General features: G+C 49.4%; 11 protein-coding genes across 11 annotated transcripts; 9 read left to right on the forward strand and 2 right to left on the reverse strand.

The window, feature by feature from the left end:
- Positions 1-117: 117 nt before the first annotated feature.
- On the forward strand, positions 118-1,464 carry N7482_001552 (putative secretory lipase; the record flags this gene model as incomplete). The annotated part of the gene is made up of 1 exon (XM_056683677.1): positions 118-1,464. The coding sequence occupies one exon, from the start codon at positions 118-120 to the stop codon at positions 1,462-1,464; it is 1,347 nt and encodes a 448-aa protein (XP_056547283.1).
- A 1,165-nt stretch (positions 1,465-2,629) lies between these two features.
- N7482_001553 (uncharacterized protein) lies at positions 2,630-4,983 on the forward strand (the record flags this gene model as incomplete). Its single annotated transcript, XM_056683678.1, has 3 exons — positions 2,630-2,863; positions 2,931-3,243; positions 3,293-4,983. The coding sequence occupies 3 exons, from the start codon at positions 2,630-2,632 to the stop codon at positions 4,981-4,983; spliced, it is 2,238 nt and encodes a 745-aa protein (XP_056547284.1).
- A 1,350-nt stretch (positions 4,984-6,333) lies between these two features.
- Positions 6,334-8,817, forward strand: N7482_001554 (uncharacterized protein; the record flags this gene model as incomplete). Its single annotated transcript, XM_056683679.1, has 3 exons — positions 6,334-6,417; positions 6,479-8,009; positions 8,066-8,817. 3 exons carry the CDS (start codon positions 6,334-6,336, stop codon positions 8,815-8,817), a joined length of 2,367 nt encoding a protein of 788 aa, XP_056547285.1.
- A 1,642-nt stretch (positions 8,818-10,459) lies between these two features.
- On the forward strand, positions 10,460-10,684 carry N7482_001555 (uncharacterized protein; the record flags this gene model as incomplete). The annotated part of the gene is made up of 1 exon (XM_056683680.1): positions 10,460-10,684. The coding sequence occupies one exon, from the start codon at positions 10,460-10,462 to the stop codon at positions 10,682-10,684; it is 225 nt and encodes a 74-aa protein (XP_056547286.1).
- Positions 10,685-10,936: 252 nt separating this feature from the next.
- Positions 10,937-12,024, reverse strand: N7482_001556 (S1/P1 nuclease; the record flags this gene model as incomplete). The annotated part of the gene is made up of 2 exons (XM_056683681.1): positions 10,937-11,843; positions 11,894-12,024. 2 exons carry the CDS (start codon positions 12,022-12,024, stop codon positions 10,937-10,939), a joined length of 1,038 nt encoding a protein of 345 aa, XP_056547287.1.
- Positions 12,025-14,674: 2,650 nt separating this feature from the next.
- N7482_001557 (arylsulfotransferase) lies at positions 14,675-16,392 on the forward strand (the record flags this gene model as incomplete). The annotated part of the gene is made up of 2 exons (XM_056683682.1): positions 14,675-15,115; positions 15,187-16,392. 2 exons carry the CDS (start codon positions 14,675-14,677, stop codon positions 16,390-16,392), a joined length of 1,647 nt encoding a protein of 548 aa, XP_056547288.1.
- A 175-nt stretch (positions 16,393-16,567) lies between these two features.
- On the forward strand, positions 16,568-16,970 carry N7482_001558 (uncharacterized protein; the record flags this gene model as incomplete). Its single annotated transcript, XM_056683683.1, has 3 exons — positions 16,568-16,641; positions 16,688-16,715; positions 16,767-16,970. The coding sequence occupies 3 exons, from the start codon at positions 16,568-16,570 to the stop codon at positions 16,968-16,970; spliced, it is 306 nt and encodes a 101-aa protein (XP_056547289.1).
- A 1,274-nt stretch (positions 16,971-18,244) lies between these two features.
- On the forward strand, positions 18,245-19,759 carry N7482_001559 (uncharacterized protein; the record flags this gene model as incomplete). The annotated part of the gene is made up of 2 exons (XM_056683684.1): positions 18,245-18,379; positions 18,440-19,759. Coding segments are annotated over 2 exons (1,455 nt in total), but the record flags the coding sequence as incomplete, so codon positions are not given.
- Positions 19,760-20,039: 280 nt separating this feature from the next.
- Positions 20,040-21,145, forward strand: N7482_001560 (NAD(P)-dependent oxidoreductase; the record flags this gene model as incomplete). Its single annotated transcript, XM_056683685.1, has 4 exons — positions 20,040-20,213; positions 20,268-20,599; positions 20,666-21,039; positions 21,126-21,145. The coding sequence occupies 4 exons, from the start codon at positions 20,040-20,042 to the stop codon at positions 21,143-21,145; spliced, it is 900 nt and encodes a 299-aa protein (XP_056547291.1).
- A 301-nt stretch (positions 21,146-21,446) lies between these two features.
- N7482_001561 (dihydrodipicolinate synthase family protein) lies at positions 21,447-22,446 on the reverse strand (the record flags this gene model as incomplete). The annotated part of the gene is made up of 2 exons (XM_056683686.1): positions 21,447-21,983; positions 22,051-22,446. The coding sequence occupies 2 exons, from the start codon at positions 22,444-22,446 to the stop codon at positions 21,447-21,449; spliced, it is 933 nt and encodes a 310-aa protein (XP_056547292.1).
- A 279-nt stretch (positions 22,447-22,725) lies between these two features.
- N7482_001562 (uncharacterized protein) lies at positions 22,726-24,226 on the forward strand (the record flags this gene model as incomplete). Its single annotated transcript, XM_056683687.1, has 5 exons — positions 22,726-23,022; positions 23,091-23,565; positions 23,650-23,892; positions 23,960-24,049; positions 24,117-24,226. The coding sequence occupies 5 exons, from the start codon at positions 22,726-22,728 to the stop codon at positions 24,224-24,226; spliced, it is 1,215 nt and encodes a 404-aa protein (XP_056547293.1).
- Between the last annotated feature and the right edge of the window lie 13 nt (positions 24,227-24,239).

The raw sequence follows: 24,239 nt of genomic DNA on the forward strand, positions 1-24,239 counted from the left end.
TTGCAAGTCCTGATCAAGATAAAGCACTCCTCTGCTTCACTTTCTTGTTCATTTCCTCTTTCGTCTTCTAGTCCCGGGGAATGACACCGAGGTCTACGCAATTCGCTTTACGCCAATATGAAGTTCCTCTATTGTCTTGCTACTATTCTGGTATCACTCCCTTTGTGTGTACAGGCCCAGGATTATACTCGCCCAAACGACCTCAACATCACAGAGGCTCAAGCCGAAAAATATAATTGCGACGCTCTCTGCCAGGAGAACCTCCAGAAATATGAGGGATTGGACCGTCAAATCTTTGGCAATATTCCCTTCGATTATGACTTCTACGCAACTGCGGCAAACTTCACGAGTTCACAGCCCGGGGACTTGTTGAAACTCCAGCAGCAGAATGAATCTATGTATGACATCCCACCTGGAACGTCGTTATGGCTTATGCAATACATATCTGTCGATGTTGGCGGAGCGCCGGTCCCAGTGACTGCCTTTATTGCACTTCCCTACGCGGAGGCTCCAAGAGACAAAGTCCGTCTCGTCGCATATGCCCATGGAACTATTGGATTTGTCCCCGCTTGCGCTGCATCGTCTTCTTACAATGGATATGACTATCACTCTTGGCAGCTTCTCACAGCTCCCGGATATGCTGTGGTTGCTACAGACCATGCAGGCCTAGGAAATAATTATACTTCCCACAAGTATGGCAACCCTGTCATTAACTCTGAGGATGTTTATTTCTCGGTCGTTGCTGCTCGGAAAGCCTTTCCGGAAGCCTTTACGACTGAATGGGCTTCTGTTGGACATTCTCAAGGAGCTGGAACTGTCTGGGGGCTCAGCGAGAACTCTCGTGTCACTACCACCGAAAGTGGCGAATACTTGGGCGGAGTTGCCATCGCTCCTAGTGCCAGATTGGATGATCTCCTCACAGCTTCGCCCATTGCGAAAGGATACGGCTTTGGTGACTTCATCGTGAACATATTCAAGGCTCTAGACTTCCCGATACAACCAATCGTTCTTACCCCGGCCGCTATGGACCGTTATCCGCTCACATACGAACTCGGACTTTGCGACGTTTCTGCATCGGAATTAAATGTTGACCTACCAAACCATGGCATTGTGGACTCCACGCCTGACATTACTCAACACAATCATGAAGCTTATATCGCATTCCAAAACAAGTATGGCGCAGCTACCGGAAGAAAGGGATACAAGGCGCTTCTCGTTATTCAATCTACCGACGACGAAATAGTGAATGTTACTGCTACGGTGAAGGCGTACGAATACGCGTGCAAGATAGGAAATATCGTTCACCTGAGTTTATATTCGGGCCTTAACCATGATTCTTCACCCGCCGCCTCATCTCCAGAGTGGCTTCAATGGCTTGACAGCAGGTTTAAGGGTGTGAGATCTGCAGACGCAGATAAATGTGTGGTCGAGAATGTACCTCAGTTGCTCGATACTTTGGTTTGATACGATTTCGCAACACCTCAGGGCCGTCCTCTTACAGGATATCCTTTCTTATCATTTCTTTTCCTCCAGTCTTGTGCTACCTAAGGCTTGGACTGCAATGGGGTTTGGCGCGGTTAGGAGTTATAGTTAGGAAGAATTATGAATTAAATTGAAGATGCTGAATACGTCCTATTATTGTCCGTTTGAGCGCAAGCGATTAGTCTAAAGGCACCTGGCAATCGATTTTCTATGTTTAGTAATGAGGGCGATAGGTGATGTTGTCGACCTGGAAGGAGGTAAGTTACCTCTAGACTCAAGTAGTTTAGCTGAGACATGACGTTACACCTATATTTTAGGGTCTCAAAACGACACAGGAGCTCAAGGATGACGATACGAGCCACCTCCATCTAATCACCATCTAATAGCGGTCAGTTTTTTAACCCCTACAACCCCTAGCTGTCTGAGGTGCCGTAGCTTATTGAATAGGCCACCGAGGGTCAATGATTCCTGGCAACCATCCCACCAGTCACAAGATACCACAGAAAGACAGAGGAACCTGGTCATGCCCACTAAGATTAGTCTGGGCATTAGAGGGAAGAATCATTAGCCGCAAATTTACAGTGCAATGTTCGCTATAGGTATCAAGATACTTAACACACCGCCACAATTTCTAGCCGCTCGCTCGACATCCCAGCGAATACTGAGTGACTTGAACGCCAAAGGAGCTAGAAATATGAGCTAGTTTCCTAAGGTCAATAGCTTGTAAAATTTTAGTTATGGTTCGTCGAGGTCTGGAGCTGTGCCCTACGAATGTGGATCTTGATTATTGTTGGTCGCGCTTCTATGATTCCGCTTTAGGAAAGAGGAAGGGAGTGGAAATCAAGAAATCAAGGCGCGCAACAGGTTTCGCCTCAGCCGTATCTCAACAAATATGCCTCGTGGAATACCAGCTTGCTTTTTGTAACCAATCGGATCATAAAATTCGTAATATATTCGTTCATCCGCGATGATGGAAATGTGACGTAAGCGACCCAAGCCCTGCGTCTCCCCAGGACGGACGTCGCAGCCAGAGGTACTCTTATACTGTTGTTCTCGCTCTCCTGGAGTTTTGAAAAGCGTTCAATAGAAGATATACCTTTTGTGATCGAATCCTTTGCAATCAACCACAACTGGCTCTTCGACTAAAATGGCTGCCGCTATTGCTAGCGGGCTGAACAAGGCCCAGCAAGCAACTCAGTCTGTATCGTCCAAGGACAAAAAGATAGTGGACGTTTCCCGTGACACTGTGGATGCTCACAGTCACGAACCGCAGACAACCGATCATGGAGTTCGCATTGAAAATCCCGACAACTGGCTCAAGGTTGCAGACGGCCGCAAGACTGGTCCATCTCTGCTGGAGGACCAGATCGCAAGAGAAAAGGTGCAATTCGCTTTCCTATAGAGTCTCTCGACTCAGAATTTTTATTGACGTGCTCACCCCCCTGTAGATCCACCGTTTTGATCATGAGCGAATTCCTGAGAGGGTTGTCCACGCGCGTGGAACGGGTGCCTTTGGCAATTTCACACTTTATGAAAGCGCTGAAGATGTGAGCCACGCTGGCATCCTTACTGACACATCTCGTAATACCCCGGTCTTTATCCGCTTTTCCACAGTCCAAGGCAGCAGAGGTAGCGCGGACACTGTGAGAGACGTGAGAGGATTCGCTGTCAAATTCTACACGGACGAGGGAAATTGGGATATTGTCGGAAACAATATCCCTGTGTTTTTCATTCAAGATTCGATCAAGTTCCCCGACTTTGGTATGTTCCTATAATTAATTTACATTTCCTAAGCTAACATGACGGGTAGTGCATGCCGTCAAGCCTGAGCCACACAACGAGGTTCCGCAGGCTCAGACTGCGCATAATAACTTTTGGGATTTTGTCTATCTTCACCCTGAAGCAACCCATATGTTCATGTGGGCCATGTCCGATCGAGCTATCCCCCGCTCATATCGTATGATGCAAGGATTTGGAGTGAATACATATACCTTGATTAACAAGGAAGGTAAACGCCATTTTGTGAAGTTTCACTTCATCCCTAACCTCGGTGTCCACTCTTTGGTTTGGGATGAAGCTTTGAAGCTTGCCGGCCAGGACCCTGACTTCCATCGCAAGGACCTAATGGAAGCTATCGACAGCGGCGCGTATCCGCAGTGGGACTTCGCTATTCAAACCATTCCCGAAGAAAAGGAACATGATTTCGACTTCGATATCCTTGATGCGACCAAGGTTTGGCCTGAAGATCTTGTCCCTCTTCGCCGGATTGGAAAGCTCGAGCTCAACAGGAATGTGGACGAGTTCTTCCCTCAAACCGAACAAGCCGCATTCTGTACTAGTCATATCGTCCCTGGTATCGATTTCTCAGATGACCCACTGCTCCAAGGCCGAAACTTCTCTTATTTTGACACACAAATCAGTCGACTGGGAATTAACTGGGAAGAACTACCTATCAATAGGCCTGTCTGCCCTATGATGAACTTCAATCGAGATGGAGCCATGCGCCACCGAATCAGCAAGGGCACCGTCAACTATTGGCCAAACAGGTTCGAGGCGCTACCTCCAGCCAAGGCAGAAGAAGGGGCGTTCACCTCGTACCCTGAGAAAATATCCGGCATCAAAAAGCGTGCGCTCAGCGAGAAGTTCCGTGACCATCATACCCAAGCGCAAATGTTCTACAACTCGATGTCTGAACATGAAAAAGCGCACATAAAGAAGGCTCTCACATTCGAGCTTGACCACTGCGATGATCCCATCGTATACGAACGTCTTGCTGGGACTAGACTTGCCGAAATAGACTTGAATCTTGCCCAGCAAGTCGCCGAGCTAGTCGGGGCTCCTATCCCTCAGAAACAGCTCATGCCGAACCCGGGTCACCGCGCAAAAGGTCTATCACAGACTGAGTTCCCGCCCGAAAAACCTACGATTGCGAGTCGTCGGATCGCTATACTCATCGGTGATGGCTACGACCAAGTTGCCTTCACAGGTATGAAAATGGCGATCAAGGCAGCAGGAGCACTACCCTTCGTGATTGGAACCAAGCGATCCCCGATTTATGCTCAGGGACAGTCTCCCGAGAACTCGAAGGGTGTGATTGCCGATCATATGTATGATGGACAGCGCTCAACAATGTTTGATGCTACCTTCATCCCGGGCGGATCTCATGTCACCGCCCTATCCAAGAATGGCCAGCTTCGCTTCTGGATTGTGGAAAGCTTCGGGCATCTAAAAGCTATCGGAGCTACTGGCGAAGCTTGTGATCTCGTCAATCAGGTGCTAGGTAAAGTATTGGATATCAGGCTTGCCACTCCTACTTCAACAGAGTGCGTTGAATGGTATGGCGTGGTAACGGCTGGCTCGACAAAGCCAGAGAGTTTCAAGGAGAGTTTCCAGATTGCCAAAGCAGCAAAGGACTTTGTGGGCCAATTTTTTTACCAAATTGCGCAGCACCGGAACTACCAGCGTGAACTGGATGGCCTCAGCGCGGCATTAGATTGGTAGATGGATAACTGTGCTGTTGAGTGAGCAGTTCTGAATTACGCATGAACTCGAGCATTGTAACTGCCCGAGCATCCGCCACATTGGCCCTGGTATCCTCTCAACAGCGATCCCCTCTGGGCTTACCATCAGGATCTAACAATCCGATCATCATTGTGGTCCGGTTGGACATCTCCAGTACTATTCAATACACATGGTCCCAATTCGACGTTTCATCCAGAACGATGGCATTGCGATGATAGTGTAAATTATCACAAAAGTCTAATATATTCCAACCTCAGTTTCTCTATGCTGGCGACCGCTGCAAGTATCAGGAAGGATCACACGTACAATAATATAGGCTAATTAATCCCACGAGTCGGTAGTAGCGTTCGTGAATACTCTGCACCCGCTCCTCGCCCAGACAAGAGGGTGCTCCTTCAATCTCATTACATATTTATAATCCAAAGTGAAATGATATCTAGAGCGATATAGCCTGCGACGTCAAGTTCGAGTAACTACGGTTTCGGAAATAGCCGTTTCAGCTGCAGGACTCAACTAACCGTAAGTCTTAACGAGCGATGAATATGAACTAATAATCCGAGCACGATAAGTGAGGCAGGAATCGCTAACGTTGGGACATGGCAAGGTTGCTGCCTACTGCGTCTTGGAAGCGACTAATCGGGGACCAGGGAATCAGTCATTTATATCCAGAGATCCGCACATGCACACAGCCTACAATGTATACGACAACCGAAGCAGGCCATTCAAGATAATGTGAGAGTATATTGTCTATTGTCAAGATATCTTGCTCCTTCTCAATCCCTTTTGAGTTTGGCAGGTTCGTTTAATGCTGTATCGAGATCAGAACTAATTTCATTCCAATTTCAATCACGGGATGCTGATGTTCGTACACTATGCATGGCAAAGTATAGTATGCTAGGTGAGGGGAAAGGTTGGGGCTGAGGCCCGCCACTGGCGGCTCAAAATCGCCCGAGATGAGCCCTGCGGGGCCGGAGAAACACAGCCCCAATCAGGGGGTGACCAGAAGCGAGGGCTGGGGAGAAGTAAGTACTTTTGAGATATTTCGTTCTGCGCTGTTCCTGCGCCTTTTTCTCCCCGCCAGTCACTCTGCCCACCGGCGACACGTGCCCCGTGCACACGTGCGACGTATCCCGAGATGGTGCGCGCTATCTCACTGCTGCTGCGCCTATCGATGCGCTGACCACTTCCCGGTCATTGCCCCAATCGACGCCCTCATCGCTACGTGCCGACGCTTTTGATCCTGTCACGTTTGACACTATGTCGTCGCGAAAGAAGCTCCGACTTCTCGACTCAGCTATCCACCGATAGGACTCGATAGTCTCGTCAACCATGCACCCCTCAAAGGCGAATATCGACGATTTTATGGCCTTTGCGCCTGGTACTGATGCGGGAACGGCTGCCTTGTTCCTCGAGGTATCCACCTGAAGCTGCTGTCCCGTCTTGTTCCCCGCTTTGCTAATCTGAGCGTTTCAAGACTGCCAACTCCGTCAATGAAGCCGTGAATCAGTACTATGACAATCCGCACAAACATGCTCGACGCCCACCGTCCTCTATGTCTTCTATTCGCAGTCCGGTCACACCCGTCACCCCAGTCAGTCCGAGCTTGGCTATGACGACGCGCAACTCGATCAGTCCGACTCCGATCGCAGAAACGAGGATGCGGGCCAATTCCCCACCTCCATACCCGTCGCCACCTCTATCAACGGGAAGTGTTAGTGTGACTGGATCGCAGCGCAGGGCACATACAAATGGGGTAACTGAGGCAGCGAAGATTCGCGCCCGGGACGAGCAGGAGATGCAGAACATGTTGCAGACCGTTCAGCAGTCTTTTCATATCTACAACTCCGAAATTGAGCCGGAGCATGAGACCGACTACGCTTGCAACTGCCTTCTCCACAGGTATATGCAACGGAAGATGAATCGCCTCGGTGTTTTAGAGCTATGGTCTAAAGCAGTGATGTACCCGGGGGAAAAGCACTACCATGACTGCTCACAGGGGCGCCTGTTCAGTAAAAATCCTTATCAGACCCTTGTGGTGTCACCGTATGGATTTTCTACCAGTTCAATCTACGGCGTGCAGCGGCCTGACCCACATTACCACGCCAAATCAATCCACCAAACAATAGACTTGAACAACTCTCTCAATGCCAAGGCGCAAGCTGCTGTGGACGCGATGGAGCCGTCGTTCAAGATCTGGGAGGTCGACCAACTGCAATCTTCAATGTCAAACATAGGTATCGGTCCGTCCACTGACGGCGATCATCCTAGTGGAAAGTCAAAGCGCGCGAGCTTGAAGAAAGCTCTCTCCATCAAATCCTCTGAAGAAAAGATTGCTTCCAGGACATCGAAGATCTTCTCTGAGGCGCGCGAGCTGCGGGATGCAATTCTGAAAGAGGAAGCTGGCAGGTGGCCCGATCCAGAGGACCGACGGATAGTCAGCATGTACCAGGACAAGGTCGGGATGGCGCAAAGGATTGCCGACCTTCGAGAACGAAGTCCTCTCCAATACCTTCACCTGCTCAGAGCTGGATATTTTGAGCCTATCCCAGTAGAATGGGCTCGACAGGTCTCGAATCCGCTAAAATTCAGCATTGACGCTTCGGTCGGATGGCGAGGCATCACACCTGCGTGGAGAGGATTCGAAGATACTGCAGAAGAGCGTTTATACTGGGTATTGAATCATCGGCAGGGGGATAGAGCAAGGTTGAAGCCCGACCCAATATCTGCGCTAAGTATGGCCAGAGCCAGGATGGCCCAAGCGGTGGCGCCACCCCCTGCCTATTATGCTGCGGACGACACTTGCCATCTCCAAAATAATTATGGGGGATATTCAAATCAGGTCATGCCGCCCCAATTGCAACATTTCGATGCCCCCGAACAGTCGACGGACGACACTATGATTCTGTTGGATGTTTCGGGCTCTATGGACTTCCAGCCGCGGCGACCGGTCTATAATCAGTACTTAATCACAGGCTATTCACAATCTACCCAGCCGAAGAACAAAGGTAATTCCAAGGTCGCTAAGGAGTGGTGTTCACAGAAATACTGACTGTTCTTCTAGAACTAGCACGGGCGATCGTCCGCCGCTTTACCGACGCAATGTCCAACCACGACCAAAACTGGTCCGGCTACGAACTTATCACTTTCTCCAGCCAGGCCGAGTATATCGGTGTGGTAAACCACTGGAATTTTGATGAAATGTGGCGGAACATTCGATTCGGCGGCCGCACAAGGGTAATGACGGGCTGGCAAAGAATCAAGGAGCAACATTTCCAAAAGCACTCCCAGACAGCAACTTACCACCCAGTCTACGGATGGCAAGCTGGCCCACAGACACCAATGCTCCGCCTCCTCCTTCTACTCGACGGTGAAGCATCCGACATGGACGAGTTCGAACTGGATCTTCTAGGCCTATCCTGGGTGCACATCACAATTTTCCTCATCGGCGTAGACGGATGTCCACACCATCATCGCCATGCCAACGAACTCCAACGCATCAGCGAGGTGAATCCGCACGTCTCCTTCGTCGATGCGCAAGGCAACGCGCCCGAGCGATTCATAACTCACGAGCTGCTGAAACGCCACCTCGGCTACGAGCTTTCAATGACAGAGTTTGAGGAACTCGAGCACGCGCCAGGAGTGCCGCGACGCGCGGAACTCCCTGCTCATGAGCCGCCGCCACCGAACTTGCCGGAGCTAGAGCAACCGCCTCCGCTGGGGGAGCGACTACCTGTTGAATTGCCGAGTCATGAACCCACGCTGCCGCCCCGATTATCTATGGAGTTGCCACCTCCCTATTCTGCCACCGCGTGAGGTCACTGGGAAGTGTCAGTAGTATATGTGATTGAGTAACGATCTATTTATTATAATGTTGGCGTTAGTGGTGTTTAGTCATGAGCGTTCGATGCCTAATGATCCATTCTTTGTACGCATTTGGATTCCTCCTTCCTTCTTTCAGTGAACTGAGTTTATGGATCCCAGCTCACTTATCTATACATGTTCCTGAGTCCCCATGCATACAGCCCGGCTGTTGAGCAATAAATTCTTCGATTAATACCCAAGCACGAACCCGTCTGTTGTCACCTTCCTTTCTCCAGTCATCCTCTGTCCTTATTCATTCGAGGCATCTATTTTTACTTCCACAAGAAACTCTAGAAGCTTCTGTCTTTGCTCTTTGCCGCGATCATGATTGTCGTCTGCCTCTGCATGTTCTGGATATCCGTCCTGGCTACGCATTCCGAGAGAAGCTTTTACAATATCATGAGCTTCATAGTGAATTGCCACCATCATGGAATAATGAAGTGCTGTATCCCTTCTATCTTGGCTATTGCCATCCATTCCTCCTCGAGAAGTAGTCTCATCATTGACTGTCCAGGTGGAAGATCTTGTAGTGAAGAGAAGACTTGGAAATAGCATTTTTTACCGTCACGAGGTGGGTCTGCGCCATGCTCAAAGAGCAGTGAACGTTATCTTCGTAGCGAGTAAGCCTAGCAGTGCGCAAGGGGAGGTCACAGGGGAGGTCAGCGGCGTTGGCATCATTAACTACCACAATCCAGCAGGAACAGCACCATCGCGATATTTCAAGCCAAGCAGCGGTGCAACGTACTGCACACTATAAATGCTGCGCTTTAAGAGCGTGTCCCAGTGCCGAGAAGCGTATTGGTGATTCGAATGTGACCGTGGTCACCTGCGGCATGGAAAGCCAACTTTTGTACCTTACCAAGGTGGCTTCGGAGTCATCAATAGGATGCTAGCCATTACACTTCAGAGCCGCTCGACCCTATTTTCCAATCCACTTTCAACACATCAGCGCAGAGAAGATAGGTTAAGAGGGAGTGAAGGAGCCAGTTTGTTCACGCAAAGGAGAGGTGAGGATTGCGCATGCTGAAAGTGAGTGATAATCGAGTGAGAATTAACGTGCGTGAGAGTTGCCTATGATGGAAAGCATGGCTTACATTAGATGTCCTTTGCACTCCTTTCCCTTGTGTTGGAGACTGCTCTGGGATACTCCCATTATTAGTTTCGAAAACACACCTATCTGTGGCTAACTTTCAAACTAGGGTGCCATGTGAAGATGGTAAAAACTTACCTCGGATAAAACCGGATTTCCTCCGCTAAAACATGAAATTGAAGTGATAAGCCCGTTGCATCCCGATTCTTATCTCAGTGCGCAAAGTCTATCGACCGCTTTCCTGGCCTCATAATGGCACCTTCTAAATGTTACACTTGGCAAATCGTCCGGAAGAAGAGTCAATTCAACAAAAATATCGAATCTGATGATGGAAAGGAAGAGGAAGAGAAAGGGAGATGAGCTCTCGTTTGACTACTACACGCCGGAACCTTCCATGTTGTCTCCTTCCCTATCAGGTGACCTTCACACTGACCGTATTTATATGTTTCTTGATTGAATAGAGAGCATACTAATGATTTCCATATAGATACTCTGAAGAAGAGTATGGGAAAGGTTGTGCCCAGCTGCCTTGAAGATCGCGTTAAACACCTGTGGACCCAGATCCTGCAGAATTACTTCATCCTAGCGAAAATCTACGGCAGAGAACGGGAGCCATACCTCTCAGAGAGCGAGCTCAGAGCCGTGGACCTGGTTGTCACCACGTTGCGCCGTAACACCATCTACAAACTGCTGTTTCTGGAGAACAATACTTGGTACATGGTTCCATAATGAGTGAGTTCTGTGACCATGGCTCAGTAAAATGAAGCGGAAATATAGGTAGAGAAATATTCTGTATGATCAATGACTGCTTAGAGAGTCTAACGTCCATATATTGAAACTGAACATAAATGCTCAGCGATTTCCCTCTCACTTGTTTCTTGCACACAATATTCCACTAACGAGATCCTGGCACTAAACATATTCCTATCCAAGTTCAAGTTTCAAATCCTTGCCTGACTGTTCCATGAACTAAACCCCCTTTTAATGAGCATGTGTCTCGGAGCCGCAGCATGATCCTCCCATGGCCTCTCTAGCTAGCATGGCGCGACTCAGCGGGCGAGGCGCCGGGAGCCAATCCCGACCCGCAAGATCCGGCAGGGAGTCTACATCTCGAGCCTCATTGACTGATCCCTCGAGGTCACGTTTGGCGACGATCTCACTGTTGTAAACCATGTTGAGCCAGTTGCCCAAACGGTAGCCACCTTTCGCGATTTGCAGCTCGATCGTGCCGATAGCAGAGTTGTAGTAGTCGGGGTAAAGATCGCTTGCGCTTTCCAAGGCGGAAGCCCCATTGGGCATGACAACAGAGCAGACGAAGGCATTAGCATCGGATGCCCATCGGGTGGCGCTGGTAACGACATCACTGATGGTATCCCCTTGAATCCAGCTGGCAGCTTGAGATTTGTAGCTTCCCGATTCGATCTCATTAATCAAGGTGTTAGCCCAGGACTGCGCATCGGAAAGCGAGGAGCCGCCAATCAGCACTTCAGGCATATAGGTATCCCAATCCGCGTGAAGGTTGTCAGAGTATCCTTGGAATGTCACTTTGATATCATTTCCACCAACTTCATAGGCTTCATCGTGCAGCGGCTGTGTTATATCTCCAATGAAGTGGACAAGGAATTTGAGAGCCTCGGCAGTATTGGTGGCGCTAAGTCGGCCGTCGCCTACACGCTGAGTGTAATTGGCAATAGCAGAAATTGAGCATCCAGCGCTGCCACAATCGCGATTATAGTCCACATTGCAGCTGGTCGGAGGGTTATCCTCGGCGTCAATGAAGTGGAACGGGGCTGACCATTTGCCGGCAGTTGTTGCGCGGTAATCATCGGCCCAGGAGGCAATATTGGCCAAGTAGGAGCTAGATGTGTCGCCAAGGACACCTTTAGCCCTTTAGAACCATCAGCATCGATCATTAAACATGCTATTCTCTTTACTCACCATGCAGCTGTGCTAGCTGAGACATAATTTTGGGCAACATAGGCAACCGTTGCGTGACCCAACGCGCCCCATGCATTTGCACCCCCCACGGAGCCAAGAGTAACAAGGGTAATCTTTGATAGAGGCGCCATTTTTAGACAAAACCTTACCGTCCTTCGCGTAGCTATACGACCGGTCGGGTATGAAAGTAATAAGCAAATCGAAATGCTTTCGGGTGGCGGCTATACTGAGAAGAATGCCGTGGTCACAGATAATCTGTATTTATATATTTTTGGTCTCTCGCATTAGACGCTGAAGTTGAGCTGCACGAATTATCTCCGGCACGGCAATGAAAGCCAAATTTGGAAGGTGCGGCAGGATATCATGCTTGACAACGTTACAGCAAACGAGTAGTCGTTCCAAGGGTCTGGCTAATGCAAAGGGGGGAACACATGAGTGGTTGAAATGGTGGTGCGCGAGAGATTGGCTTTGTGATTATCACCCAGTCATTCTGCAGGGGGATGGGATCGGCGCCGCAGGGCACCGGAGTCCCCGGAGCTGGCTATCGCGGGCGGAAATGATCGACACAATATACAACCAAGTGCAGGAACAGACCAGCTGTCACTCGTTTCTGTCATTTACTATGCACGTGTTGCCCAAAGTCTAACCGCAAAGGGATGAAGTTTTTATCATTTCCGACACACGTGGGGATGATATTGTGATTATCTGGAATATTCAGCATGCGATCAAAAACTCCAGGGTCTAAATTCCACAATGTGGCGGGGTCATGGACCCCTTGACAGCGTACAAGAAGCCTAGCGTTGCATTTACTAGTATGTTAGCCATTCAACGTACAAGATTAAAGAACGTGACGAACGATTACCAGTATCCGAACTCATACACTACAAAAAAAGTCTTTGTGGTATTTCATTTGGAAATCTAGACAGTGGGTATTAACTGTGCACTCGTCGGTTAGATCGAATCCGCCTTCTCAAAAGTGTAGGTACGTCTCACCACCGCCTGCAGGAAAGGGGTGAGGGATGGGGGGCGGGGGCTTCGCGGGCAACAGATAAAAGGTTTACGAGGTCTTGGTGGGGCACCGAGTATACGAGACCAAACGAAAAGCCCGCTCTCGGGTTGCTGGTCATTGCACTGTTCCTCCAGGGGTTCTTCTATTGGTGATTTATGTTGGACAAGCTTTGGCGAGGCGCGATCGAGGTTAGCATGGTTTAGTTTCCTGTCACACTGCTTACACCGTCGGAACTCCACCACGCCTGCAGAAAGATGAGGAGATAGTTATATCCGGCCCTGGCAAGTCGGAGCCGGCCGATGTTTTCTGACTGGCATCTTGTTAAGCATTCCCCTCTCATGTGCGGACACCGTTAATAATAATGCGGAAATGATCTTTTGAACTGGGTGATATTTGATTACCTCAAGGTCCTCGCTTTCTGCAGATCAAAGGCACGACCGTGACGCTGAATATCTAAATTATGCTAAAATGTACATCCTCTATTTCGAAAAGCCAATAGGGTGTAGAGCTCTCCTAAAAATTGGCTATGTCGCCGCCACTATTCATGGGTGCAAAAGACGATTGGAAATAGTCGAAATCCCGTTCGGACACATGTCAATAAGTTCGAATAAGTTTTAGGGAAGAGGTTACTCATTCAGGATTCATGGCTATGGATGACAGGTTCATACTTTCTTCAATTATTGTGTCAGATACAATTCTTCTGTCAGATACCAGTAACTGACAGTTTGGCACAAGCACATACGATCGATTTGCCAAGAGCGAGCGGAGCGGGGGTCGCTTTCTGACCGGTGGCGTGACTGCCTTCGGTCGCTTATCGCCATCACCATATCCATTTTCCAGACTCTTCCTTCCTCTTATCGTCACTCCCTCACAATCCCGGAGCTTTGCTTTTCACATACCATATAGCATCACGGAAATTTTAGACGAGCTACACGATATTTAGTATCATTGAAGATATATGAAGCAAGAGAACGAATGAGCTCCACCTTCCGCCCCACAACCAGCCCAATCTGGTAACGATTACGAGTCAACGACAGGCTCAGAGCTTGCCCTTCGGAACCTTTTGAAGGCACACAGATCTCAATGACATATAAAACCTGGCTTATACACTACATACCGACTGCGTGTCTGGTCTCCTAGAGTTAAATGCGTGTTCATTCTGATAGTTGCTAATAAATCTCATGAGAGATTGTTGTCCATGCCTTCAACATGGAGATCTCTGCCCCCCACTTCCCGTGTCACTACATGATAGAAGTCGTGGCCATGAGGACGAGTACCATTCTTGGCGCGATGCATACGCAAGCCATGTTGATCACAAATATTTTCATCAGATGCTTGCTAGCCATGGGCCCTCCCCCCCCCAAAAGGCGGGGGAGGTCTCTGTTTCATATGTTTCGAATGACCCCAGCATGAGCTTGTTCTTTGAGATGCGTCAAAGTGTTATATGCATTTTATGTTGCGGTGGCTCTTATAGGGTTACCCATAATGGTTCATCCTCATATCTGGGTATGCATTGCCGCGTTTGCCCGGGCAGCTAGCGGCGATTTTGTGTCAGTCGACTACCAAAAATACAACGACGTAGAGTTGGGCCACCGTCCACATCTCGAATTCCACTCGAGCAGCGAGTACTCCCCTGTGCTGCAAGTCAATGTATGGGACCGTGATGCCATCTCCCAGACGGGTTCCCATATCTTTCTCCGACATGACGGCAACGAATCCTCCCCCTCTCATCGCCCCTTATCCTCGATGCCAACGATTTAAGCGCCGTCTTCATGAACAGATCATTCCAGAATGTCTTCGGCACGCGCATTCAGGAGAACTTTGGCAAGAATTATCTGACATTCTGGGAAGGGGAAAAGGGAGATGGGATTGGAGATGGCTATGGGCTTGCATACGACGACAACTACCGTCTGGCCTACAAAGTATCGGCACAGAATATCAAAGTCCACAGCGACCTCCATGAATTCGCCTTTACGGGTCACGGAACGGCGTTGGTCACTGGTGTTGACAAGGTACTAGCCCGAGGCTCAGACTATAAGGATTGGGCAGTTCCCGACGTATTCGAGATTCTGGACGGCATAGTACAGGAGATTGAGCTTGGGACCAACAAGGTGCTGTTTAACTGGCGAGCTCTCGACCACATTGACCCTATGGACTCATTTGAGCCCAGGGGGAGCGGCTGGGACGCCTATCACTTGAACAGCATCGAGAAGGTGAGAGAATATACAAACATGAGCCCCTATCAGAAACCTACAGACATACTCTGACACGTTGTTTCTTCTAGACTAAAGCTGGCAACTATCTCATCTCACTGCGGCATCTCCACTCGATCCTGCTGATCGATGGCAAATCCGGCGAGATAATCTGGACACTGGGCGGTAATCGCAACGATTTTGTCGAGCTTCCGCCATTGGAAGGTGTCGAATACAGTCAACCTCTACTCACACTGCGCTGGCAACACCATGCCCGTTTCGTCCCCGGAACCGACGAGACTCAGATGACCCTCTTCGATAACCATGTCCGAGAAACCTCGCACGGGCAATGCGATTCTGAATGCTCGCGTGGCTTGCACATCGCTATCGACGACACCTCTTCACCCCCGACCGTCCGCCTTCTGCGCGAGTTCCGCCATCCATCGCAGCTTCAAGCCCAGAGCCAGGGCAGCGTGCAGGTCCTCTCGCCTTCTCCAAAAGACCTCGGAAACGTATTCATTGGCTGGGGCCGGTGTCCCACCTTCACAGAGCACAATGCAACAGGGCAGACAGTCCTGGACGTCCAGTTTTCCCCATGGCATAGCCCCGATGTTCCCGACGCGCTTGACAACTATCGCGCGTACAAGATGGATTGGTCAGCCACGCCCTGGTGGGATCCCGCCATTGCAGCGAGGAAAAGCTGGAAGGGCGAGTTGGTCGTCTACGTCAGCTGGAACGGCGCGACCGAGGTGGCCAATTGGGTGGTTCGGGGGGCGGCCCATGATCTGCACGTCAATCGAGGCGAAGTACTGGCGGAATCCCGACGGACTGGGTTCGAAACCAAACTGACGGTCGGGAAGACGGTTTGGCGATATTTGTGGGCCGAGGCTATGGATCATCAAGGCAATATCCTTCGGTCAACCAGTATTGTGGACTTGGACACGGAAGAGCTATCAGTTGCCTCGGACATTTACGGTGAATTCGATTCAGCGATTCCCATCAAACAGAAAGCTGCTGGACTATCAAAAACTGCTTTCGTCTTGATCGCTACTGTGTCGGGTATCCTCGTCTTCATGATTTCAGCAGGCGGAGCAATTCTCTGGCGCAGGTGCAACGACTATAATCGCTTGGAGCCAGATGATTTTGATCTGGACATGGGGGAGGAGGATGACAGCGAGAACGATAATACGGATGCGACCAGCAAGCTTGAGAGCCTTAGCCCTCAATCAAGAGAGGACGATGCCCATCATGCTCTTCTTCCTCGTATCGAGGAACGTAAATTTCGCGTGGCCAATTAATTCCTCATCACTGCGTCTCGCTCATAGCTGGTACTAGGCATATATATCTATTACAGAGACGATCACAACGGATTTCCATAAAAACTGGACATCGAAGACATAGACTAGAATCTTTCACGGCCATATTTTTTTAGATTCGTGTACCTCTCATTGTTTCTGGTTATCTTTTGATCAGATGGGAGTCAAGTTGAGCTGGCGACTGTCTTCCCAACCGCTATCTTCGATCCGCGAAAAATGGCAGATGGCTAGGTGAGTTGCCTTCAGGCTACCTACCTTAAGCGCGATAACCGCATAGGCCGCCTAGCCGAACTATGGGCGATATAGTATGTGGTGTAGCTGCTAGATATGAAACACTAGACTCTTGATATCTACAGGTAGCTACGCTGGAGATTTGTTCATTATCGCTTATGGGTAATGTAATCAAGTCGGATATTGCAACCAACCAAATGAATGCCCGATACGGGCGCGCAAAGGGCACTCCTGCCGTTGGGTTAGACTTCAAGGCGGAGGACACGATTTCAGACCCCATGCAAGCTCAAGGTTGGCTTGTCCTCTTCTTAAAGCGGGCAACGCTTTAGATGGTAATGCAAGTCCAGCTTCTGGACCCGAGTGCGATCCGGGTATAAAGATATGGGATGTTTCGATAAAAGGATTGAAAACTTCTCAAAGAAAAAGCCACTAGGTCCTATTAAAAGATATGTTTTCATTTGTAGAGTCCCACGTACCTACTTCATATCTACCGCCTCTATTTGTCCAATCACGTTGGGCGTTCGCGAATAGATAGCAACACGTGACCTACTGTAGATCAGAACGGCCCGTCGACCAATGCCACACTCTTCCTTCATATAACCCCATAAACGGAACCAAATCCCTATCAACCATACAGAAATGGCGGAGGATACCCAGAATGGCAGTTTACAACGCCCATTTCCTTGTGATGAATGCTCGAAATTATTCACTCGGAATGTACGTATCCCTGCTCTTTATTTTCGCCTGCTTCTCACACGGGATCGACGTCGCTAGGAGAATCTAACGCGACATAAGCGTGCACGTAAGTCTCCAAAGGTGTTTTTGCAATAAAGCTAGAAGTTAATGGCTCAAGGCCACGGCAGCACGTTGCGCAAGGATTTCGAATGTGATGGATGTCACGCTCGATTTTCTAGAAGGTCTCGTTCATCTTTCCATGCTTGCCATCTTTGCAATCATACCAACATTTTTGCAGCGACGTATATAGACGGCACAGTGATCGATGCCGTGTAGGCAAATCCGCGAACCATGCATCTCAGCCGCAGGTGCTGTGGGAGCATATCAAGCAAACGCCGCAGGCAATAATGGACATAACATCGCCTCTGGCTGTAAATCAGACCTCAACCGAATCTGTTGTGGGCGGTGATGCTTTTTGGGAAGAGCATAGTACCTTCACTACTAATTTACCGCAAAGTCTTTCACCCACCTCGCCGATGTATGCCCCCCTAGGCTCCTCTCTCCCGCGGATGGAGGTTGTTATTGAATGACATGTCTAACAGCACTAATTTCACTAATAGAGACCACAGTAATAGCGAAGACGCACACGTCAAAATGTATTTCGAACATTTCCATCCGTCTTTTCCAATATTACATCGTCCCACATTCACCGTGTCATCGGCACCGAAGCTACTGCTAAAAGCTGTTACTGCTATTGGTAGCTTGTTTTCGGCAAGCTCACAGGGCCTAGAGGAAGCGCAAGCTCGCACACGCTGGCGTCGAGATTTGTGGCAAAGTGGACAACAGGAGCTCCAGGATATGGTACATTATATGAGACTTTTTGCAGCTTGTTATTTTGGGTAATATGTTCTGATCGATATTGAGACAGGTTTCTAGCGATGGCATTGAAATCCGACAGCCGTGGGTCATGCAAGCGTGGCTCCTTTACATAATTTACGGGGTATACACAAGCGAGGCAGCCCAATTCCAGACAGCCAAACAGATGCTGCGGCAAATTATTGATGTTAGTACTATTTCTTCATCCATAATGCCTCCATTCTGAACGCGGACGCTTTGGATATAGGCTGTGCGCGAAATTGGTCTATCACAGCAGGGAATTGCTATGCCAGATTCCCAGTCCTGGCTGTATGGAGCCGATTACAATGTACTCGGAGATCAATCGCAAACCCTATATGCCCGCTGGACTTCCTACATAAGCGCGGAATCCATGAGACTGTCGCTATACGCTTTAGTCTTCCTGGACTCGCACACATGCTTGCCTTGCAATTCTCGGCCAATAATGTCAGGGATGGAACTTGGCTGGGAACTTCCCTTCCCACTTAATCTATGGGAAGCGAAAACTTCCGAAATATGGCTTCGGAGGTTCAACGAGAATTTCGGACTTTCAGCTTTCACATTTAGCAGCGATGTGTTATACCAGCCGCGCGGGTTGGCGACGGCCTCCCTGGCTATCGCCACACAGCAACTCATGACCGAAGCACCCGACTCAGAACTTCTAGCAGCGCTGGAAGCATCTCCATTTGCCGCATTCTGCCTGCTGGCGAACTTGGATGCTTTGGTGAGGGACTTTACGCGGTGTTACTATCAAATGCCACCCAGCTCTTCCGATCCGAACCCGTTTCATATTCTCACTCAGAATCAGACTAAACGGATTCATCTGGCGATACGGGAAATCGCGAAGATCGTCAAGGACCAGGCTTACACGGGAGACAGCCCTCATTTCTTCCTATGGAGAACCAATGAGCTTTTTATCTCTTCTCTCAAAATAAGCTTATGTCGCCCCGATCAGCTCTTGATCGGAGGCATCGTGGAAAACAGCTTAATTGCGGGCATGGCTACTTCCACCCACTTGACACAAGGGAACCTCGTCGCGATCCGGCGATCAGCCCCGTCAGTGCCACATCACGTCGGTGGTAACGAAGGAATATTGGCACTACTCAGTGATCTTTCTGGGGTGCTTTCCAGTATCTTTGGCGAGGAACAGGAGAAAATGATCCATGAAGCGCCGTGGGCTACTGTCGCTAGCTACGGTGTTCTTGTATGTATCTGGGGAGCATTGAAGCGCGCAAACACTGATATTCGCCACCATATGGACACCTTCAATGAGCTCCCCAAAACCTTCGAGCCTTGCATGCTGATCTTCAACACACTCATGGAGTCTGTTCTTCTCAGCTCCGGTGAGCATGAGGGGGTGGCCCGAGATCCTCGTTTGTGGTCGAGAGACCGAGAGGCTTTCGCCAGTCTGCTCGATGAAAGTGAGCCATTGTTAACCAACCTTATCAAGACATTCTGTAAGCAAAGATACGTATGGGGAATCGGGCCTTCGATGCTGGCTGTCTTGGATGAGATCCCCGGCGCTGGCTCCACCAGCGCGCTAGAATAATCCGTGTGTTGTGCGGTATCGGAGAGTGGAGGGATGTGGAGCTCCACTTATATTCGGCATTGCGCCTGAATTGCCCCGCTCGAGCCTCGAACTTCGGCTATATCAATCGTTCGTGCGGCAGAAGTGCCCAAGAGGAATACATGATAGGGAGCTTTTAAGCTAAATCACAATCCCAACTCCAAGATGACGTCATCTATCCTGAGAGTTGGCTGGGTAGGCTGTAATGGCTCCTATGGTGGTTACTGTGCTGACCAGGCGTCAACTGTATGGCCTCGGATCGATGGGTCTTGGTATGTCCCTGAATCTACAGAAGTATCTACTGGCGAACGGCTTGCCACCACTTCGTTATTGCAACCGCACACTATCCAAAGGACATGCTCTTCACGAAATAGGAGCCATTCCCGAACACGGGTTCGAGGATGTCGTCCAGAATTCAGATGTGATTTTTACGATGGTGAGGGAAGTCACTCCTCATTATCATTCGCGCATATGACTGACCAACAAATAGATCTCCACGGATGATGTCTTAATGGAATTATTGACGAAAGCCCTGGCCACGGGCGATTCTTTGAAAGGCAAAATATTCGTGGATACTTCCACAATCCATCCAGACACATCTGAGTGGGCTGCACAGCGTCTCTCTAAATTTGGATCGACATTTGTTGCAGCACCAGTATTCGGTGCAAGCCCCGTGGCAGCCACTGGAAAACTGATCTTTGCGATGGCGGGACCCGCTAAGGCAACCGAGACCGTCAGACCTCTCATCATGAACATCATGGGGCGGAGCATCATTGATATGGGAGAAGACGTGCGCAAGTCTAGCCTTCTTAAAATTTCAGGGTAAATACACAGGCACCCCCTTACGCACAGCCATTGTCTTTAAGCTAACACCCCGTCCCGTTCAAGAAACGTCCTTGTTATAAGTTTCATGGAAGTAATTGCCGAAGCACAAGTTTTCGCGGAAGTAACAGGAATCGGCAGCCACCAGTTGGAAGATTTCATCGGCAACATGTTCGGCCCCGTGCTGGCAAGCTACTCAAACCGTATTACGAGTGGCGCCTATGCGCCGCCTCTTGAGACAGCTCCTGGGTTTGCAGCCGCTCTTGCGTGTAAGGATATGAAGCACGCACTCTCTATTGCTGCTAGTCATAATACTAATCTCCCGACGCTTGAGACTGCGTCAAGCCGCTTGAATTCTGCGCGGGATTATGCCGGTGAGCATTTGGATAGTGCGGCTGTTTATGGAATTGGGCGGATGGAGGCGTCGTTGCCGTTTTGGAGTGAGTATAGTCGGCAGGGGAAATGACTTTCTTGCGGGGATCATTTAGAATTATAGCGTATTTTGCTGAAATCTGATTGATTGAAGTTGCACTGGACTCTTCATGATTGCCATGATTGCCATCCTTCCCTAACGTATGGTATCTTGATAGCCTAGCACACATCTACAATCTACTAACCGCAGCGCTATTCTCAAGGACAGTTGAAGTTGTCTGGAGTTTATGCTTGCAATTCTCCTTATGCAGCCAAAGAATCTTGCTACAGATGACCATCCCACCCGAAGAAGTTTATTTTGCTGGAATCGAGCTTTCCGGCCAGGGCGTGAAAGGTAATTTTCTTCAGTTTCTCTATAACCCCGTATCTCATGAGTCCATTCATTGCAAAGTCCTTTTCACCAACATATCACTAACTACAATGTCCTCTCCAGTTCAACCACCTCCTGGATTGGAGACATCACCTCCTGACTCAAGCTCGAAATAGAAATGTTTCCCAATGGCTTTCGCCCCCGACCCGTGCCATACCCAAAATATTCCGACACAATAGCTTTGACGCCCGCAATACCCACCTTTACGAGTGCCCCATCAGCATGACTGAGCTTAGACTGAAGTCCCTGAGCAGCCTTCAAGTCACCCTGCTCGTACCGCCGTAGGACCTCAACATGTAATTTTGGTACAATGTTAGCGAGAGCGGCAATAATTCCATTCGATCCTGCCACAAGCGCGGGAAGGAAGAAATCAGACTTCCCCCCAAAAGCGGCAAAGGAGTCCGCAGACAGCGTGGAGGATACACGTTGGAGCTTGCCGACGTTGCCGCAGGTTAGCTTGCAACCGATGATCTTCGCGTTGGACTGTGCGAGGCGAATGATTGAGTCGGAACTTATGTCAATGCCGCCTGTCACGCCCGGGAAGTTGTATATCAGGATGGGGAGCTCGGAGTGAGTTGCTACCTGTGTGATACGGTATTCTTATATCAGCCGGTCCAATTCGGACTATTTGGGATAGATAGGGACGTACATCGCTAAAAAAGCTTTCAATAACAGCAGGATTCATAGCCGCAACCCAATACGCAGGCGGCAACACCAGCGCAAAATCGGCGCCAGAATCTTTAGCCTCAGAGATATAAGAGAGTGTTTCCCGAACACTGGGTGCACCGCAGCCAACAATTAACTGTAGTCCCGTATATCCCAGCTGGTTGAGGTGGTCGCGGACGGCACGCACTAGAAATTTGCGCTCGACATGATCCAGATGAGGGGCTTCTCCGTTGCTTCCCTGAAGTACGAGCCCAGCGACCCCGCCATCGGCCATGCGCTTCGCGTGAGCTAGGGTGCTGTCAACATCAATGGATTCGTCCTCCTTGAAAAAGGTCACTAGCGGCGTGTATACACCGAAGGCGGGCTTTTTTGTGGCCATTTCTGTGTTTTGTTGATTTTGATTTTGTGTGGATGAGAGAACGATACTGTGAAAGGCTGGTTGCTGTTATTACTCCAAATCCTTATCTATCGGTGCCCGCTAATTCATTCCGCTCTCGGCGGAGCTCCACCGTGTTGCCCACGCCCCTCTAAGCTAAGATTCCGGTCGTCACAGAACGCCATCCAAGCCTTCAAATCTGATGTCTTAGCAATCTTTGCTGCTTTCTCACCTACCTCTCGTCTGCGACTCGCACACAACAACTGTCACTCTTCTAGCACAATGGGCGCAATCTCTTTCTCTTTCTTTGATACCGTTACGTACACGCCTCCCGACGCCATCTTCGAGCTCACAAAAACGTATAATGCGGATCTCGCTGCTCGTAAAGTGAATCTTGGCCAAGGAACATACAAAGATGAAAATGGCAATCCTTGGATCTTGCCGGCGGTGCGGGCGGCCAAGGAGAAGATCAAGGAATCAAACCATGAATATCTCCCGATCCTAGGGCTTCCATCTTTTCGGGTGCTGGCTACAGAGTTGGTCTTCGGAAAGGATTCTGCAGTGATTCAGGAGAAGCGGGTAAACATCGTTGATTATTTTTTGCTATTTTTGGACACTGATCTTGACCACTAACTGATTCCTACCAGGTGGCTTCCTGTCAAGCATTATCAGGTACCGGGGCGCTGCATGTAGCAGGGACGATGCTCATGCGGGCATTTGGCCGCGACCGAACCGTATACATCACCAATCCCAGCTGGTCTAATCACCGCCAGGTTTTCGAATCGGTAGGATTCGGCGTCAAAGAATTCAATTATTCCTTGAGTGGCGGCGTCGACATGCAATCATTCCTGCAATCACTCAACGAGGCAGCCCCAAAGTCCATTTTTGTCTTTCATGCTAGTGCTCATAATCCAAGCGGATGGGATCCTAGTCCAGAACAATGGAAGCAGATCGGTTCGATCGTCAAGGAGCGGCAGCTTTTCCCTATCTTCGATGCTGCTTACCTGGGATTGACGTCCGGAGACTACGATCGAGATGCATTTGCCATCCGGTATTTTGCTGAGGAGATTGGCCTTGAGATTGCTGTTTGTCTTTCCTTTGCGAAAAGCATGGGTCTATATGGTATGAAATCTCGCCTTTGAGGATGTGCTTTTGAGCATGAGTGTTTGTTCCCCTTTATTTTCTAACTCATGACAACCTTTGTAGGCGAGCGTATCGGCCTATGTGCTTTTGTATCGCGCACTCGTACACTCGCAACTGCAGTCGAGTCGACTTTAGCACAACTGATCCGTTTTGAAATCTCTAATCCTCCGGCATTCGGCGCCCGCATCGTGGCTGCGGTTCTGGAAGATGTGGATATTGATGCCGAATGGCGGCGAAATCTTGCTACGATGAGTTCTCGAATTGCAGAAATGCGGTTGCAGTTATACCAAGAATTGACTGAACTAGGTATACACTTCGGTCCCTTGCGTGCTTCCTCCTGCTTGAATGGATTATTAATATTATCTCTTGTTAGGGACCCCTGGAGACTGGAAACGTCTCATGGAGCAAAAGGGCATGTTCTGCATTCTAGGTCTGACACCTGATCAAGTACAGCATTTGCAAAGTAAGTGTATGAGGGCAGGGGCCACTTTTAGCAGGAGGGAAATCTGGCTTACATATGTCCAACATAGACGAATACCATATCTACATGGCCGAGAGCTCAAGAATATCTATCCCCGGTCTCAATCGGTCTAATGTCCGCTATGTGGCCGAATGCATCCATCAGACGGTGAAGAGATAAGGGGATCGGGTTG

Source organism: Penicillium canariense, assembly GCF_028826845.1.
Source record: "Penicillium canariense strain IBT 26290 chromosome Unknown utg000001l_segment0_segment0, whole genome shotgun sequence".
In the NCBI taxonomy this organism is placed as follows: Eukaryota; Fungi; Ascomycota; class Eurotiomycetes; order Eurotiales; family Aspergillaceae; genus Penicillium; species Penicillium canariense.